General features: G+C 35.8%; 1 protein-coding gene across 3 annotated transcripts in view; it reads left to right on the top strand.

The window, feature by feature from the left end:
- Positions 1–15,206, top strand: part of ZNF644 (zinc finger protein 644) — a gene marked incomplete at both ends in the record, with an annotated part of 55,178 nt that overhangs the window by 35,318 nt on the left and 4,654 nt on the right. The window contains 3 exons of one of the 3 annotated variants that reach the window (XM_080691748.1): positions 39–2,248; positions 2,348–3,067; positions 3,253–3,855. In XM_080691748.1, coding sequence (XP_080547874.1) covers positions 39–2,248; positions 2,348–3,067; positions 3,253–3,855 — 3,533 coding nt within the window. Of the gene's footprint in view, positions 1–38; positions 3,068–3,252; positions 3,856–5,797; positions 5,921–15,206 lie in introns of all 3 variants that reach the window. The other 2 variants (XM_080691746.1, XM_080691747.1) reach the window with 2 other exon arrangements.

Raw genomic sequence — 15,206 nt, 5'->3', positions numbered from 1 at the left:
TTCCATGCAAATCTAAATTTCTGTTTTCCATTTTCTAGACTAAATGTGTTAAATGGGCATGCCAACAATATGGATGATTTGAAGATAAACACCGATATTACTGGTGCTAAAGAAGAACTCCTAGATGACAACAGTTTTATCTCAGAGAAAGACAGTGGAGTTCATAAACCAAAAGATTGTCAAACATCATTTCAGAAAAACAATACATTGACTCTGCCAGAAGAACTATCAAAGGACAAATCTGAAAAAGCCTTAAGTGGAGGCCAGTCTACTCTGTTTGTTCATGCTGGTGCTCCTACTGTTTCTAGTGAAAACTTTACCTTGCCTAAAGGAGCTACTGTTAATGGACCAGTTTCACACTCCTCAACTAAGACTTCCAATATGAATAAAGGCAGTGTTTCATTAACCACTGGACAGCCTGTGGATCAGCCAACAACAGAATCTTGTTCAACTTTGAAGGGAGCAGGTGATCTTCAGCTGTCTACACCACAAAATACAAGTCAACATCAAGTTCTATTTTTGTTATCAGATGTAGCACATACTAAGAATCCAACCCATTCCATTAAAAAACTACCTACCTCTATTTCAGTTGGTCGTGACATTCAAAATTCAGTAGGGAGTAGTATAAAGTCAGATAGCACTTTAGTAAATCAAGTAGAGGTGGGTGAAGATCGTGAAGATTTATTGGTAAAAGATGATTGTGTCAATACATTAACAGGAACTTCCTCAGGTACAGACGAATTTAGGTCAGAAAATGATACAAATTGGGATCCCCAAAAAGAGTTTATTCAGTTTCTTATGACTAATGAAGAAACAGTGGATAAAGCTCCAGTTCCTTCTAAAGTAGGACTAGAAAAAAAGAGAAAGCGAAAAATGGATGTAAGCAAGATAACACGTTATACTGAGGATTGCTTTGGTGACTCTAATTGTGTACCCAATAAATCAAAAATGCTGGAAGTTGATTTTCTGGAACAGAATGAAGAGGTGCAAGCAATAGACTCACAGAAGTACACATTAACAAAAGTGAAGCCTGAATCAGCTGATGAAGACTTGGAATCTGTGGATGCTTTTCAACATCTAATTTATAACCCAGATAAATGTGGAGAAGACAGTTCACCTGTTCATACTAGCACTTTTATTTCAAATACCTTAAAAAAGAAATGTGAAGAGAGTGATTCTGAGTCGCCTGCTACTTTCAGTACTGAAGAGCCATCATTCTACCCTTGTACAAAGTGCAATGTGAATTTTAGGGAGAAAAAACACCTCCATAGGCATATGATGTATCATTTAGATGGGAACAGTCACTTTCGCCATCTTAATGTCCCAAGGCCGTATGCTTGTCGAGAATGTGGGCGGACATTTCGAGATCGCAATTCACTTCTAAAACATATGATTATTCACCAAGAAAGAAGACAGAAGTTGATGGAGGAAATTCGTGAATTGAAAGAACTTCAGGATGAAGGAAGAAGTGCACGATTACAATGTCCTCAGTGTGTGTTTGGTACCAACTGCCCTAAAACATTTGTGCAACATGCTAAAACCCATGAAAAAGATAAAAGGTACTATTGTTGTGAGGAGTGTAACTTCATGGCAGTAACAGAAAGTGAGTTGGAATGCCATCGAGGCGTTGCCCATGGAGCAGTGGTAAAATGTCCTGTAGCCAATTCTGATATAGCCCAGAGGAAAACACAAAAAAAGGCTTTGATGAAAGACTCTGTTATAGGATCATCCAAAAAATCAGCAACATATATATGTAAGGTTTGTCCTTTTACCACTTCAGCCAGAAGTATTTTAAAAAAGCATGTGGAGTACTTGCATTCCTCATCATGTGTTGATTCACTTGGTAGTCCTCTTGGGCTAGATAAAAGAAAAAGTGACATCCTTGAAGAATCAGTAGATATTGATAGCACTAAACCAGTAACTAAACAGCAGTCAACTACATTTCCAAAGAACTCTGCTGTGAAACAAGATGTAAAGAGAACATTTGGATCAAGCTCACAATCGAGCAATTTTTCAAAATTCCATAAACGGCCACATAGAATACAAAAAGCTCGGAAAAGCATTGCCCAGTCAGGTGTAAACACGTGCAGTCAAAACAACTCTCCTCACAAGACTGCAGTGGCTAAAAGCACTGACCAAAAACCCAGGTATTGCCATCAAGCAACAAAAGAAAAATCTAATGCTAAGGCAAATAGCAACTATTTATATAAACAAAAATATGAAAACTACAGGATGATAAAAAAATCAGGTGAATCATATCCTCTGCCTTTCAAAAAAGAAGTTAGTTCATTAAATTCTTTACATTTGTTTTCATCATCAAGTAATTCTCACAATAGTTTTATTTCAGACCCTCATGACCCAGACACCAAAAGACCAGAAAGCTTCAAAGACCACAGACGTGTAGCTGTAAAAAGAGCAGTTAAGGAATCTGAGAAGGAAAGTTCTGCTGGAGGAGAAGACTTGGATAGCTATCCTGATTTTTTGCATAAAATGACTGTTGTTGTTTTACAAAAACTTAATTCTGCTGAAAAGAAAAATAGTTATGAAACAGAAGATGATAGTTCCTGGGATAATGTTGAACTAGGTGACTACACTACACAGACCATAGAAGATGAAAACTATAATGATCTTAATCAAGAACATGTAAACTTATTTCCTCTATTTAAAAGCAAGGTGGAAGGTCAAGAGCCTGGAGAAAATGCTGCCCTTAGTTATGATCAAAATGATGGCTTTTATTTTGAATATTATGAAGATGCTGGAACTAACAGCTTTTTACATGAGATGCATGATCCTCAGCATTTAGAAAATGCAGAAACTTCATTGTCAAAGCATGGTTCTGTTTTTCATTGGTCTGATTTGTCTCTTGAAAAGAAATCATGTCCTTACTGCCCAGCAACATTTGAAACAGGTGTTGGGCTGTCAAATCATGTCCGGGGACATCTTCACAGAGCAGGTTTAAGTTATGAAGCCCGTCATGTTGTATCACCAGAACAAATAGCCACAAGTGACAAAATGCAACATTTCAAAAGAACTGGCACAGGGACACCTGTTAAGCGAGTTAGAAAAGGTAAGTTCTCGTGTGGATAGTTTGGGCTAATATATCTGTTCAAATCCAGATGATTTGAAAGTTTTGTTTGAATTTGGTCTAACTAGAATCATATAATTTCACATTTCAAAGTTAAGTCATTTTTAGGGTGGTTAATTTGTAAAAAAAAAAAATTCTGATATTACTCTTAAAAATTGTTTTTTTAGCTATAGAGAAATCTGAGAGCACTTCAGAACACACTTGTCAGCTTTGTGGCGGTTGGTTTGATACTAAAATTGGATTATCAAATCATGTTAGAGGCCACCTGAAAAGACTCGGAAAGACCAAATGGGATGCTCACAAATCTCCAATCTGTGTTCTGAATGAGATGATGCAAAATGAAGAAAAATATGAAAAAATCTTAAAGGCACTGAACAATCGTCGTATTATTCCCAGACCATTTGTAGCTCAAAAATTTGCATCAAGTGATGACTTTCTCTCTCAAAATGTTATACCTCTTGAAGCATACCGTAATGGCCTAAAGACTGAAGCTTTGTCAGTGTCTGCATCTGAGGAAGAAGGACTGAATTTCTTAAATGAATATGATGAAACAAAACCTGAACTGCCCAGTGGAAAAAAGAATCAGTCTCTTACATTGATAGAACTTCTTAAAAATAAAAGGATGGGAGATGAAAGAAATTCTGTTTCTTCTCAAAAGATCCATAGTCAGACAGCAAGAAAGAGATTTGTACAGAAATGTGTTCTTCCATTAAATGAAGACAGTCCGTTGATGTATCAGCCACAAAAAATGGACTTGACTATGCACTCAGGTAAGAGGTCAATCATTTATGACTATCTTTACAATTTACATGTATTTCAGTTATGCTTTCTTTAGTGGAATATTTGTGGAAAATTCTTTCTAGAATCTTAAGCTACTTTTTTGTAGAACAGATTGATCATTTGATCATTTTTGTATAACTCATCAATTGATTCTCATCATCACTGTGCCTCATTTCTTGGTCTGAATGTAAGGTGAGAACAAAAGCAAAAGAAACCACAAATAAAAAGATGGTCTGTAAAATATTTTTTTTTTTTTTTTTTCCTGTGGCTGAAGGATGGTTATGGATGGGAGCTTTATGTTGTTCAAAAGCGTAGCATTACTAAAAAGGAAAACTCTGTCATATTTTTGCCAGTGCTCAAGAGTGTTATGTTTTCAATATTTAGTTATTGATTTTCCCACTGTTTAGGTAAAATAAAACAGATTCTTTAAACTGAATGGATTGGTGTCTGTTGTATGTTACGATTAACCTAAAGAGTCCTTTCCCTTTCTCCAATTCCTTATTGTATTGTGGGGTAGTTTGGTTTTGAAGAACTGTTGTGAGAATATAACATGTTTGCTTGGGTTTTTGGATTTTACAGTAGTGTTGTAATGGAAGAGAACAGATGATTTAGCTTAGTGCTTGTGCACCAGTAGTTCTTCCCTTTCAAAGGAATATTTTGAATATATTAGCAAATGATGTGGCAGATAAAGTAGCCAAACTTTATTTGGTATTGCAAGGTCTGGTATATATGTTTAGAAGAATTTTAAGTCTTTTCATCAGTTTCTTTTGGAGGTTAAGAATCTTGAAGGTTTACATAGTCTTTTGTTTCTTTTGGAGGTTAGGAATGTTGAAGATTTAATCTCATACTAAATTGTTTTCAGGTAATAGTTATTGGCCAATGGGTAATAATGAATATGATTACAGTAATGTTTATAAGTTTACTTTCAACAGGCTTTGGGATATCCTGAATATTTGTAATGCAGTTTTAACTTAAGGGATGATTTCCTTATATTTTAAGTGGTCTGAAAAATGACTTATCTAGTCTGAACTTCTGGTCAATAGGGCTCTTTCTTTCATACAAAGAGAGTCTTTCAGAGTCAGTAGTTTTCAGAAGGATAAAATGCAGGGAAGATGTGTTAGTTGTATTGACCAAGTACTTGTAGCACTCTTCATAGAAAGAAAGCATACTTTGTGGCTATCAAAGTAATGTTTAAGAAACCAGTTGAAACATGTTGGGGGAATGAGGGCTGTCTAAGAAGTTAGGAGTTTATTGTTTCAACATGTTTTCTTTCCTGTGATGACTAAGATGTTAGCTTGTTGATCATTTATTTAGCACAAAGATTTTAGCAAAAACTTCAAATCATTAACTTTCATTATTGATTGCGCATTCAGAGTAATGAACATAAAATGCCCTGAATAAAATGTTGTGTCTAACAGCTGTTCAGTGGTGTGTTTTACCACCTTTTCTCCCAGCCTTCATCAGAAAGCCTAATTTAGTATCGAGCTTTTTACGGTTTTTGTGGGTAAAACACTTTAATTACCACTTTGTCAACTAGACTTTTAAATTCTTTTTATTGGTAATGTTGTAAGCTTCTAAAACTTCTCAACAGAACTGTGCTATTCAAATCACAGGATTGTATTTTCTTAGGTCTAAGAAATGATCTGCGTAACACAGAAATCTGCAAGAAAGTGATAATAGGTGTTAAATCCAGAGGAGCTAAGAAGTTCAAGTCACTCCTCTTCCAACCTTCCAAAGAGCATGGGTTGACTCTAAATACTAACTACAAACTACTAATAGTTAACTTACTTTCCTCTCCTTATTTTAAGTTAAACTAACTCAATGAACGTTTCTAAACCCATCTTTATTATGGTACTTCTCTACACCCTTTAAGCTAAGAAAATTTCACTTTTTGAAGTGAGAACTGGATTATAGTTTTCTTTTGAATGATAGGTATGCCTGTGAAGCTTAGAACATGTGTGCATTGCAATACGACGTTTACAAGTGCTGTTAGCCTGTCCAACCACTTACGCGCTTATGCACGAAAGAAGAGTGCTGGACTTTTGACTGGTACAGGTATGTTTGAACAGATATCACAGCAAGTCTGTTTGATACAATACATTTTTTTTTCTCACCAGACTGGTGCTAATTCAGATGATATTTATAGCTTTCTTTGGTAAGCAATAGTTGAGTCTGAATACACATTAAATTTCAGCCTTGTAAACTATCTGATATAATTTTAAGCAAGTGACTCTTTTTTATTTGGCTCATATTGATTTGATTTGGAAAAAATAACCCAATAGAGGTGTGGAACTTTTGAGCCTATATTAATCGAATTGATTTTTAAATTTACCTATTTTTGATTTTTAAATTTATTTTTATTAGTAGATTCCAGTAAGACACCTCTCTTTGGTAAAGAAAAAAAATTTTTTTGTAGTTCTTTCTGGAGAAATGTTTTACTAGAAAAGAAACTCACTGTGAAATTAATATACAGAATTGATTAGAAAACTAAACAAACTAAAGAGTTTTCATTAGTCTATAGATTTTATCTTTGAAAGGGGCAAGCCTTAATGATGGCCCCTTGTGATAACTGAATAGATTTTTCTTTTAAAGCCCCTAAATTATATTTAGGATTAGTAAATATAGCTATATACATGTATCAGCATGCACATTTCTGTGTTATTTTTGGTTGGCTAGCCCAGCCTTGCAGATACCTCTTCATACCACTTATTTGTGAAATTTTTGTTAGCTTTCTCATATGTAATATGCTTGTTACCTTGCAAAATGCTTTGCTCTTTTGTTTGTAGTCTTTCAAGCTACCCTATGTCAGCAAATCCCCATTTCTCTCACATCTTAAAATATGCCCTTTTTTTTCTAAATACATCTATATGAATCTTTTTTTGTCTAAAATACTTTTTTCAATCTTTTTTATTTCTCTTGCTCTTTAAGATTACTACTTTCTGCTTTTTCTAGTTGTTGTTTACCCAACTTTTTGTTCTTCCTCATGTCCTATGACTTTCATCCAATATGTTCTTGCAAGCCAAAGAAACACTTATATTCACACTGACATCTTTCTTCTGCTTCTTTGCTTTATTCCTTGACTTTTGACATACAAATAATGAGGTTGACTGTTGACCATTTATAAGGGGAGTAGTGAGTTTTACTTTACTGGATCTGTATTCCTACTGTGGGGATTATAATTTTTAAATAACCCCACCTTCATTAGGCTTGTAAATGATTGCAGACATAAGATGCAAGGGGCAATGAAAATAAGCAAATATAGAAACACAGAATCATGACTAATGTTCTCATAGCCACTGCATCTTTATTGAATACTTTGTGTCAGATATTCTATGTAGTTTATATGCATACCATTTAAAAATAACCATATGAGTTGTAGGTACTATAATTTTCTCCATTTTACATAGGAAACTAGGGCTTGGAGAAATTTAGCCATTTGCCTGAAGTTATATAGTTAATAAATAGAAAACTTAAAATTCAAGTCAGGGTTGTCCTACCTTGGATCTTTGCTTTTAATCACTCTTCTCTGCTATATATAGGAGATTCTTTTCTTGGATTTCTTATTTTAGGATGAAAGTGATTGAAAGTTCTAAAAATAAAGTTAGGTTTAAGGTGGGAAGCATTCTGGTGAAGACAGCAAATAAGAGTCTGATTAGAGCGGGGACTTCTGAAATAATTAGGCCTAGATTAGATTTTTCAGAGCATGTAAATATTTTATTCTATTTGAAAAGATTATTCAAATATTCTGTGGGCCAGGGTCTTTCCTCTAGACTTTCTTGACCCATTTTTAAAAAATGCTTTTAACTCATCTGAAAATCTTTTAAAACTTGGGAATAGTTGCTTGTCAATAATGGCAGTAACATTACCTTTTATTTAAAAAAAAATATTGTCAGCAAGAAAGCAGAATGAATAGGAATATAGTCTAAGACATCGAGTAAAGAAGAGGATTTTGCTTCTAAAATATTATTAAAAATTCATATGTTACTAATTAAATACTATGTCAAAAGTGCTAAGAAAATAGATTGTGTATGTCAGTGCTAGGCAAGAGGAAGAGAAATGAAAACCTGAATAAAGTCTTCCTTCTGGAGAAACTGGTGTCCTTTTGAGGAAGAGAAATATTTATTCTAATTTATCTCTCTCCAGGTAGTTTTGAGTAGGCTGAGAAAGATACTCTTAGTTGCCCAGAATATGTATTTGTTCCTGACTCATATACTTCTACTGTGATGCTCCTCAATAATTTTTTGGATTGCTGATCTCTTTAAGATTTTTAAAAGCAAAATGTCCTATACCAGCAACATGGAATTATTCATCCATAGATAAAAAATTTTTCTGTGTGTAGTTTTTGCATATCACCCAAAGGCTGTCACTCAATGGGCCCTTCCAGTGGCAGAAGATAAGAGAATGGGGATGTCATATAAAAATGAAATAGAAAGAATACAAAGCTAGGAATATTAGAGCAGTAGCATATTTCTTTTTTTTGTAAGTAGAAGATACTTAAGATGTAAGAATAATTAATATCAAAACTAATTCTATCATCACAAGTATAAGTTAAAATGTCTTTCCTAATATTAATAAAAGGAACTGGTAAAGAAAGTAGGAGTTTTGAAATAGAATCCATACTTAGGTTAAATTGTTGAAAAAGAATAATTTCACAGATTATAATTTTCCTAGAATCTAGCTTATCTTCCATAGGTTCAGGTAAATTACTTAATAATTTTCCTATATCTTCAGTTATAATTTGTGAAGCCATTTTGATTTTTTAATGGATCATTGGCTAAAGATACTAGAATCAAAGGATTACTTCACATTCTATTTTATAAATTTAAACCAAACTTTTTAGTCAAGAATTGATTTGTAAGTAGAGGCCACACTAGTGATAGTCTTTTTCAAATTTTAGTTCTTTTGATTAATATTCTACAGACTCATACATACTTTATCCTGGTTAATTTTATATAGTTTCTTAGAAATATTAATTTTTATTAAAAATCAGAAACTTTATGGTATAATTCACATTAAGTGCTATTGACCTTATTTTCACTATTTGCTTTTTGTGCTTAGTATTTTACTTAAATGTGTTACATACTGGCAATAGGATAGTATTACTGAGTTTAATTAATAGAGTATTACACATACTGGTTTAGCCTTGTCCTGACTGAGTAAAGATGCCTCTTTTTGTCTTATAAGTGCCCTGAATTGGGTGACAAATGTTATGGTAGCCCTGGTTATTAGAATTTCTAAAACATTTTCAATGATAGAAGGTGAAGTTTATTTTACAAACCTAACCTGCAGTCAAGAAAAAATATTTGTATCAAGATCAAAGTAAGCCTGGTATGGTAGTTCATGCTTTTGTAATCCTAGTACTTGGGAGGCTGAGACAGGAGGATCCCAGGTTTGAGACCAGTTTAATAAGACCCTGTTTCAAAATAAAAAATAGTAAAATCATGGAGGGGTGAGTTCAATTCCCAGCACCACCCTACCCCCTACCCCCCAAAAAATCAAACTACGAATGAATTTCAACTGGTAAGAAAAGGGAAAAAGAGTCAGAGTAGAATGTTGTGAAACAAAAAATATCTGTAAGATGTTTGCATATTTGCACAGAACTTCTCATTGTTACTTATTCTGTTATTTCTTAAAAAGAAGGAAGAATAACAGGCTTTCAACATTATTATTGGGACTTAATTTTACATCTTGACCTCATATACAAATTTATACATACATAAAAGCCCTTTCATTCACATACCTGAATGGAATGTGATAAACTGTAATACTTCTTCTGTATGTTCTTACTCATTAAAAGTCAATACTAAGCCTGGCGTGGTGGTACACACTTGTAATCCCAGCATTCGGTAGTCTGAGAACGGAGGATTGCGGTTTGTGGACAGCCTCAGCTACTTAGTGAGGCCCTTCATAACTCAGTGAGACCTTGTTCCAAAAATAAAAAGACTAGCCAGCTATGGTGGCTCACACTTGTAATCCCAGTACTTGGTGTAGCTCAGAGGTAGAACCACCCCTAGGTAGGTCCAATCCCCATTATCATTACCCCCCTACTCAAAAGAAAAGAAGCAGATAAAAAACAAAATGTAAGCACAAAGGGTGAAATTTGGGGATCAACAGGTATACCACTCCTAAAAGACTTAAAGTCAACTTACTATAATAATACATACATACTCATGTTTGTTAGACAATTCACAATAGCCAGGCTATAGAAAAGCCCTAAGTGTCCACCAAAAGATGGATGGAAAAAGAAAATATGGTATATGTACACACAGTGGGGTTTTATTCAGCCTTAAAGAAAAATGAAATTGTGTCATTTGCAGGAAGATAAATAGAACTGGAGAGCCTTATGTTAAGAGAATAAGCCAGACTCAAAAAGTCAAGGGTTTATGTTTTTCATATGTGGAAACTAAAAAAAATAAAAAGGGATCTCATAAAAATAGAAGTCAGTAGAGGGGGGAAATGAGCGCTGGAGGAGGGTGAGGAAGGGGAGGTAATGATATATGAAATTGATCAAATTTTCTTATGTGAACGTCACAGTGACCCCCATTATTATACATAGTTACAATTAACCTATAAAAATGTTTTTAAGAAGAATAGACTTCACAGGAATGTTATTCTAATACAGCCAAGATTAAAAGGAACTAAAAATTTAACTTTAAATAATGGATATTAAAAATGGATATTTCTTACAATCAATACAGAAAAATGTGAAAATTTGCTAAAAAATAGTAGTAAAAGAAGAGGAAATTGTTGGAGAGTCTGATAACAGGGCAATGTTACTAGAAATGAACAGAAGGGATAATAGATATACAGCTAATATTATGGAAGTAAGTAGGACTTGGCAAATTAGAGATAGAATAATAATAAAGAGAAAGAATGGCTCAAGGTTTAAATCTTGTTCCTGGAAGGATGATTGCAATCATAGAGTTAATAAATCCACTTGGATGCTGTCTACTAGAAGGATAGACTTCATTTACTTCTGTCGGTTATTTAGCAACACATCACCTACCTAACCACTATCATAAAGTAAATAACCACACTTATTGAACCAGTGTTTTGGTCACAGTGACAAAAAGCTAACTTACATGGAAGATGATGGTGAAAATAAATATTTTTGAAGTTACTATTTGTATATCTGTATGCTTAATTCCTAATTGGAAGGGGAGCATTGCTTTTCATAATAATAAACCACTTAAACTGCTCATCTTAGAACAATAATTGGATTGACTTTGTTGCTATAGTTGTAAGCAAAGAATTCATGTTGGTAGCAGTAGGAGTAATTCTTTCCAGTTTCAAATTGCTGTAGAGAGTAAGGATTTAACAGATTTTCTGTTGGGGAGGCCTCGTTTTTAAGAGTGGGAGCTTCATGTAGTCCTTCTCATTTAGGGTACTAGCTACTCAGGACCCAGGAACTACTACGTAATTTGCTGAGTCTAGTGAAAAATTAATATGTAGTGTTTTGTTGCTTAAAATTACTAATAATTTTTAGAATGCATTAGCAAGTATAGGGACCTGAGCAGCTACATGGGCCACAGTGACATACTCATGAAACTAGTGTCGTGATACCTTATATAGACAGAAAAGTGTAAGCTTAGAAAATAAGAATAGCTTTTCAACATATGGCTACACCTTCCCCCCACCCTTGTTTTAAACAAGCTAACACATTTCTTTAAAAAATATTTTCCAGTTGTGCCTCAATGAAAAAATATGTTGTTTGTATGATCTTTTATATGCTTGGGGCATATGAACCTTAAAGGATTAGTGACAGCATTTAAAATTGAGTTTGTCTCACTCTTGTGTACCTATTGGTACATGTGCATTATCCTCTTTCCACCTCACCCCTGACACCTTCACCATCAGCTTTTTAATGGCAATAGAATGGTAGTTTGCCTATTTGTGCTATTCTATGTCTACTCTCTTCCTTATAGCTGTTGTTTACCCCAACTTTCACATGCCAATTAGATAGGAAAACATCTATTATGTTAGCTTTTACTGTACACCATTGCTATGGTTTGAATGATCCTTCTAAAATTCAGGTTGAATTTTAACCATTGTAACAGTTTAAGAGATGGGATCTTTAAGAGGTGATTATTACCACTGGGGCCCCACCCTGTTGAGTGACTGTTATGTGAAGGAATAGGCTAGTTATTGAAGGAGAAGATTCCTGATAAAGAGCCTGGTTTGCCCAGTTTTTTTGTTTCCCATGTGTTTACTTGCTTTTTTGCCATGTTATGATACAGTACAAAGACCCTCATTGGCCATAACAAGTATTTGAAAGTGTGAAAGCAGCTTAGGAACTGGTAATGAGTAGAGGGTAGAGGATGGAAGAATTTGGAGGAGCCAGGAGGAACAGGCTAGGAAAAGCTTGTATTGCCTAGGAGTTTTTTGTTGTTGTTGTTGTTTGTTTGTTTTGTTTTGGTTTGGTTTTTGGTAGGTCTAGGGATGAAACCCAGGGGCATTCGACCTCCAAGCTACACCCTCAGCCCTATTTTTTTTGTCTTTATTTTGAAACAGAGTCTCACTGAGTTGCAAAGGGCCTCACTAAGTAGTAGCTGAGGCTGTCCGTGAACCGCGATCCTCCTGTCTCAGCCTCCCAAATGCTGGGAGTGTACCTCTAGCATGTAACACCAGGTACGAGGTTCCAACTTGAAAGCTGAAGCCCTAACTGATCCCAGGAAAGCTATGGGAGCGGGGCTGCCTAGGACTTTCGGGGTCCAACCCTGCCTCCATTGTATCCAGGGGGCACATAAAAGGTTATTCTGTAGTTTTAAGGTTTAATGTTGTCTTCTGTTTTAGATTTTGGAATTACTTAGGGCTAAGTACTTATTTCTTCTTGTCTATTTTGCCCTTGTGGAATGAAAATGTATATCTTATGCCTGTCCTACCATCATATTTTAGAGGTAGAAATCTTACTTTGACTTTATAGGCTTAGTAGAAATCTTATTTTGACTTTGTAGGCTAATTTAGTGGAGGAAATTTGCCTTAGGATCGATCAATTGTGCCTTGATCCTCACATACATCTGATTTTGATGAGACTTTGAATTTTTGGCCTCTTGAGTTGGTGCTAGAACTTTTAAATTAAAAGACTTGTGGGGTTATTTGGATAGAATGGATATATTTGTATGTGAGAAAACATGAGGTGTGGGGGGTCAGGTACAGTATTGAGCTCTGTGGTTTGGACTGTCTCCTCCAAAGTTCTTGTTGAAATTCTATTGCCTTTGTAACAATAGGGCCTTTAAGAGGCGATTGGGTCCTTAAGGCTCTATCCTCATAAATGGATTTGATGCAGTTATTTTGGGAGTGTATGATGCATCACAGGAGTGGGTTTCTGATAAAAAGGATGGGTTTGTACAATTTCCTCTGTCTTATGTATGCTCACTCTCCCTCTGCCATGTATGACTCAGCAAGAAGGCCTCATCCAGATGTTTATCCCATGCCCTGGACTTCCCAGCTTCCAGAACTGTGAGCCAAATTTCTAACTTATCCCACCTGGTATTCTGTTAAAACAGCAGATGATGGACTAAGACATCTAGAAATGCCAACAATCAGGGAAGAAACAGATGAAAGGAACTAATAAAGACTTGAGCTGGGGAGGATCGTTGCAAATAAGATTTTGGTGATAAATGTTATGATATGCTTCTGTATCACAGAAGTTTCAGATGTTTTGTGAAATCCTTATTTTCTGAAGTCATTTTTACAGTGAAGAAAAAAATGAAATTCATTATAAACAATGCAATTATTGTATTGAATGGGCAGAAAGGTGGAAAAGGCAAATATTTTATTTAATAATGTTAGAGCAAAAAGTCACTTCTTTTGTTCTCTGTATATAACTACTAAATAATTGTTTGAAAAATAGATGTGAGTTTGTATTTCTGTATTACCTATGATATGCTATTCACTGATCTGGCTTGATGTTTGGGACGTGTTTCATACAGTATTGTGTTCTTTTTTTGAGAATTCATTGTGTATCACTTTCATGGTTCTGTTTGATCAAAATAGCTGTGTATTATAAAACTATTTGTATATGTCTTTACAGCTCAGTTCATTTTTCTCACAAGTAAATTATTTCCAATACAGTTTAGACCTTTCATAAAATCAGATAACTTCAAAGATTTTTGACAGTCTTGTGGTCGAAGTTGATCACTTTTGAACAATTTTCGGCCACCCTAAAGAGCCACCTCAGGAAAGTTTGAGTAATTGATTCTCATGTACGTGTAATGTGCATGTATGTATATGTGTGTGTCAGACAGACACTGGGAGTTGAACCCAACAACATTCTACCTCTACACTACACCTCCAGCCCTCTTTATTTTGATATGGGATCTCGCCAAGTTGCGGAGTGCCTCACTAAATATGCTCAGGCTGGCTTCAAATCTGTGATCATCGTATCTTAAGCCTCCTAAGTACTGGGATTACAGATATACACCACCATGCCGGCTTGGTTTATTTCTTTCTAAAGAAACACACATATAATTCCAGTAATTGGGAGGCTGAGCCAGGAAAGTCTCAGGTTCAAGACCAGCCTCAGCAATTTGGGAGGCTGAGACAGGAGGATCACAGGTTTGCGGTAACCCTCAGCTACTTAGAGAAGCCTTCTGCAACTTAATGAGACCCTGTTTCAAAATAAAGAATAAAAAACTGGGCTGGGGATGTAGCTTGAAGGTAGAATGCCCTTGGGTTCAGTCCTCAGCACTGCGCGCGCACACACACACACACACACACACACACACACACACACACACACACACATGAGACCTCATTTTAAAGTAAAAAAGGAGTTGGGCATGGTGACTCACACTTGTAATCCCAGTACTTGGGAGACTGAGACAGGAGGATTGCAGGTTCACAGCCAGCCTCAGCTACTTAGGCCCTCTGCAACTTAGACCCTGTTTCAAAAAGGATAAAAAATAAGAGGCTGGGAGCCAGGGGTGGTGGTGCATGCTTGTAATCCCAGTACTTGAGAGCTTGAGGCAGGAGGATCATCAGCCACCTGTAACAGAGAGGGAGAGAGAGGGGGAGGGGGGAGAAAGGGGGGAGGAGGAAGGGAAAGTTTGGAGGTAGAATGCCCTGGGGGAGGGGGAAGGGGAGGAGGAGGGAGGAGAAAGTTGAGGGTGTGTGTGTGTGTGTGTGTGTGTGTGTGTGTGTGTGTGTGTGTGTGTGGTACTAGGGGTGGAACCCAGAGGCTTTCTACCTCTGGGCTATACTCCCAGACCTTTTTTATATTTTTTATTTGGAAACAGGGTCTCACTAAAGTTGCTGAAAGCCTCACTAAGTAGCTGAGGCTGGCTTCAAACCTGTGCGATCCTCCTGTCTCAGCCTCCCAAGCACGGGGATTACAAGCGTG

Source organism: Muscardinus avellanarius (genome assembly GCF_963383645.1).
Source record: "Muscardinus avellanarius genome assembly, chromosome: 3".
Lineage (NCBI taxonomy): Eukaryota > Metazoa > Chordata > Mammalia > Rodentia > Gliridae > Muscardinus > Muscardinus avellanarius.
This window is presented reverse-complemented; position numbering and strand designations above follow the sequence as displayed.